Raw genomic sequence first — 5,034 nt, forward strand, 5'->3', positions numbered from 1 at the left:
AGTATCCAAAAGTTGTATAGCTCTTTCGTAGGGAGACGTGCAACTAAGGGGTCTGGACTTTGGAAGGCTATGTTGAAGGGTTGGGAGATGGTTAGGTCTCACTCAAGATGGAAGGGTTTTTCTAGGAAGACAGGTACTGTGACAGCTAACGATTCAGTAGTGAAATGGAAGGACTCTGTTTTGCTAGAAACAGGCCTAAACAGGCAATTCATCTACACAAGAAAGGAATCCAGGTATGGGATGACTTGTGGAACAGAAAAGAACAGAGCTGGATGTCTGATACAAAGATTCCATCTTAACAGATTTGACCTGGGCACTACCAGGACTAGATTACAGCTTTGGAATAGAGACCCCGATTCTTGGATGGGGGCAGGTAAACTTCCTACATCAAAGAGTACCACCGGATGGGGAAGAGCAGTTCCTGTCTTCTCTCAGCCCTACACTATGGATACTCTTAACAGGAGATGGCTGAGGGACATACAGAGGATTTGGAAGTCAAAGTGAAGTAAAGTTTTGGACCGGAAACTACCATAGAAAAAGTCCTGTTTAGTGTGGCTCATTTTACACAAGCAGTCTGGACTGGTTGCACGGCTGCTGCCATAGGCGAGGGTTCTCGGATTTGTCAAAGATGCAATAAAGATCCTAAAGATATTTCACATCTCTTGCTTAATTGCAAAGACAGCTGGGTGTCTCTTTCTCTAGTCATCAGTAACAACTTTATTCTGCTGCATGATACTCCCCCTAGGTTCTTGGGAGACTGGTCAATGTTGAGGAGTCAAGTTCTGGGGTTGATCTGGCTGCAATGTAATGCTATGGTAGTAACTTTGGATGCTGTTCTACTTACCTCTCAATGGTTTTTGCATACAAGCTCGGTGTGAAAGCCTTAGCGAGAAGCTCACAGAGAATCTTAAAAAAGATGTGGCCCTAGGACGTGACGGTTCACTAAAGTATTTGGAACCTCCTGGGAGATATGTATGAACTTTCGCAGAATGCTGAGCTGTTTCTTTGTGGTTTCATCTTTGTTTTGCTACCAATTGTACCTACTTTTATGGAGAGAAATGTTCATATGGTTATCTGCTTGTTGTACCTCCACGTATGGACTAGGTTGATCATAAACGCTGTTAAATACTGTGAAAGCAGCGTTATAAATAAATAAAATCACCCTCTTTTCCCCGCAATACCTTTCAAAAAAAATTATGGCTTTCCTAGTTGGATATGGCATTGATCACACTGTGACCCTTAGCTCATACTCAAAGAATTTTTGCGACTCAAAGATGCACTTTCATTGTATTAAATGGTAAGGCTAATCTTTCTTTATGTAATCCAAATTGACCTTCTTCACCCTCAATCAACTTGTGTTCTGAAACCAAAAGCAATTGTGGCACATATCCTTCATCCTTTATCTGTGTTTTTAAAGCCTTCAACTTGGTATTAATTCTTTCAGCTTGTGGATATATTACCTCTCCAACCAAAAACTCTTGCATGTTGTTGTTAACTTGAATCCAAGCCCTCCCAGGCTTCTTCCATGCATTGGCGAATTTCCTCAGTTGCTGTATTGTGTCACCATCATCGCACATATGGGTATCAACATAAATGTTTGACATGCTCATATACCCTGCAGAATGACTAGGGTCAATATCCACAATTTGATCAAAGCATTCTTTTCCTAGCTTCATGTTGCCATGCGTTCTACAGGCAGTGAGTAAAGCCATCCACCCAGCCATATCAGGTGAATTCGGCATAGTTTGGAGTAACTGGCCTGCTTCATTCAAGCGTCCTGCACGACCAAGGAGGTCAATCATGCAATTAAAGTGCTCAATGTTAGGAGCAATGCCATAATCTTCCTTCATAGATTTGAAGAACCAGTTTCCTTCCTCTACTTGGCCTGCATGGCCACAGGCTGCAAGAATGACAGTAAAAATTGTGTCATCTGGCTTCAGGCCTTGCTGTTTCATGCTGTCAAGACACTGCCTAACCAGCCTGCAGTTTCCATGCTGAGCATACGCTGATATCATTGTACCCCATGACACGACATCTTGATTGGGCAATTTGTCAAACACTCGGCGTGCCTCCTCCAAACTCCCGCAACTCGCAAAAGTGTCAATAAGGATGCTCAAGATAACCACATCTGACTCGAGTCCACTTTCAATGATCTCATCATACACCAGCCTGCTCTGTTCCATAGCTCCTATGCTTCCACATGCTTTCAAGGCGCATAGAAACGTCACCCTATCTGGCTTGCTGTCCTCTTGATGCATTTTCTGAAAAAGCTCAAGAGCTGAAAGACCATGCCCAAGCTGAGCATATCCAGCAATCATTATATTCCATGACACCACATCTCGGTTAAGTGAAGTATCGAACACTTTGTTAGCCTCTCCCAATTTCCCACATCTGGCATACATATCAATGAGACTGTTCATAACAAACACGTTTGAAATGAAACCGTTCTTTATAATTTGCTCATGTATCAACTGGCCCTGCCCAATAGCCATTAAACCACCGCATGCTTTCAAGATACACGAGAAAGTAACTTCACTCAGCTCTAAGCCCTCCCGTTGCACTTTCTCAAAAAGCTCAAGAGCAGGAACACCATGCCCATGCTTGGCATATCCTGCAATCATTAATTCACACGATTCTGTATCTCTATTCGGCAACTCATCAAACACTATGCGAGCCTCTACCAAACTCTCACTTTGGGCATACATGTTGATAAGGTTGTTTCCGAGAATCACATCTGATTCACTTCCACATCTGACGATTTGTTCATGTATAGACCTTCCCTGACCTATGGCTCCTAAGTTGCCACATGCATTCAATATGCAAGAGAATGTGATTTTGTTGGGCTTTATGTCCTCTTGTTGCATTTTTGTAAAAAATTTAAGTGTAGAAAGTGAATCCCCATTTTGAACATATCCTGCAATTATTGCACCCCATGACACCACGCTTCTACATGGCAATCTGTCAAACGCGTTGCATGCCTCCTCCAAATAACCACACTTTGCATACATGTCAATCAGGGTGTTGGCAACCACCAGATCAGATTCAAGTGCATTTTCAATTATCTGATCATGGATTAGCCTACCCTGGCCTATAGCTCCTATGGAACCACATGCCTTCAATATGCAGGAGAAGATAACTTTGGTAGGCTTTATGCCTTCCTGTTGCATTTTATTGAAAAGCTCTAGTGCACAAAGACCGAGGCCATGCTGAGCATACCCTGCCATCATTGCACCCCATGAAACCACATTCCGGTTTGTTAAGGTTTCAAACACTTTGTGTGCCTCCTCTATATACCCACACTTAGCATACATATCGACTAGGGAGCTCCCAACAGCCACATCTGATTGAAGTCCACTTCTGATGATCTGATCATGTATCAACCTTCCCTGCACTCCTGCTCGTTCAGTAATGCATGCTTTCAAGGCACACAAAAATGTAATCCTGTTTGGTACCATGCCCTCTTCTTGCAATTCCTTAAAAGCCTCAAGAGCAAGGCGACCATGTCCGCACAGTGAATATCCTGCAATCATTGCATTCCATGAAACAACATCTTGGTTTCGAAATTTGCCAAACACTTTATGTGCCTCTTCAATATTGCCACATTTGGCATACATGTTAATAAGTGTGCTCCCAATGACTGCGTCTGACTCAAAGCCACTTTCAATAATATCATGATGTACTACCCTGCCCTGCCCTAGGGCTCCTAAGCTACCACAAGCTTTCAAAATACTAAGAAACAAATGTTTGTCTGGCCTTATACCTGTTTCTTGCAATTTCTGATACAAATCAAAAGCCTTCTGACATTCTCCAAGCATGGTGTATTAAACTCTTTGAAATCATGCGTAGTGGCACAGCATCAACTTTGAGACACTATTTTGTAAGAAGAGTCTGTTGGAAATAAATCTTCAAACTGCAAAATGGGCGCTGAGGATGACGGTAACATGTGGATACTTCAAATGCATCCAAGCAGCTAGCATTGGAGAGCCAATGGGAATGTGTCAAAGATGTGCACGGCGAGCGGGAAAGTTTTAAGCATACTAATTCCTTATAATTTATTTCTCTTACTTCCACCATAAGAGCCTCCAAACAGCACAACTGGAGAAACTTCCGCAGACTAGTTGGTCTTGAGCGATCTCAAAAGCGTTACAAAATCAGCTAACGCTTGCTCAATTGTGAGATAGCCTTTGTAAGCTGCTTCTTGGCTCCCCCAAGGCATTGATTCTCCGGAGTACCGATGCTTCCAAACAATCATGGTCTATTCCAAGTCAGGGATTTCGAGATAATTTCGCCCGAAACATGCAGACTGCCGAGCACTCTTTAGAAAACAAGCCCACAACGTGTGCACTGTCAAGCATTCTTCGGTTGACAGGCTGAAATATTCGAGAGGCAAGGTAGTAAGGAGTGGCAAAGCACACAGGGGATTATTAGAGAAAAACTTAGGATTCGAGGGACGAAATTCCTGAGCGGAAATGGGTGCCAACTTCTGGAAGGTGAAAGGGAGATGGCAATGCAAAATTTGAGCTAAAACGCAGGAGGAGGAGGAGGAGGAGAACTTGGTGCCTTGCCATCACACTCTTCTCCAAACATTCACCCTTGCAACAACAACTGGCAGCTCTTGCCTGCATGGAGCACCCGTCGGTTATGGTTATGGAGTTTTTAGCCGGTATCTTCTCCGCTCTCTGGTTAGTTACCGAGCAGGTAGTCCACACTCCAAGTGGCACCGAATATTAAGGAGCCATGCGGAGGCCCTTCCAGGGTGGAAGGCGGCCGGATTCCGGTGATGACCGGTAGCATCAGCAAGCAACTGGATTCCGACCGGGAAGGGCCATCACGTCGCCAACCTTTCCCGGCCGTCAAGGGAAGCGGGGAGACTAGGAGCGTGACAAGTGGCGAGAAATTATGCCAGATTTTTCAGACTGACGCAGAGGCAAATTCGGAGTTTTAAGGGCTCTCCATCCAACGGCCCAAATTAAATCTGGGCCAACCCACAACCATGGCGTGGGGGAAAATTGGGTTGTCTTGTGGGGGTTAGTG

At 44.2% G+C, this 5,034-nt stretch overlaps 1 protein-coding gene across 1 annotated transcript; it reads right to left on the reverse strand.

The window, feature by feature from the left end:
* Positions 1 to 1,268: 1,268 nt before the first annotated feature.
* Positions 1,269 to 4,650, reverse strand: LOC147887175 (pentatricopeptide repeat-containing protein At5g27110-like). The gene has a single exon (XM_087394239.1). It carries the CDS (start codon positions 3,813 to 3,815, stop codon positions 1,269 to 1,271), a length of 2,547 nt encoding a protein of 848 aa, XP_087250365.1. The 5' UTR covers positions 3,816 to 4,650.
* Between the last annotated feature and the right edge of the window lie 384 nt (positions 4,651 to 5,034).

This window comes from Dipteris shenzhenensis, chromosome 23 (assembly GCF_047967505.1).
Source record: "Dipteris shenzhenensis isolate YYH24624 ecotype China chromosome 23, Dip_SZ_1.0, whole genome shotgun sequence".
NCBI classification, from domain to species: domain Eukaryota; kingdom Viridiplantae; phylum Streptophyta; class Polypodiopsida; order Gleicheniales; family Dipteridaceae; genus Dipteris; species Dipteris shenzhenensis.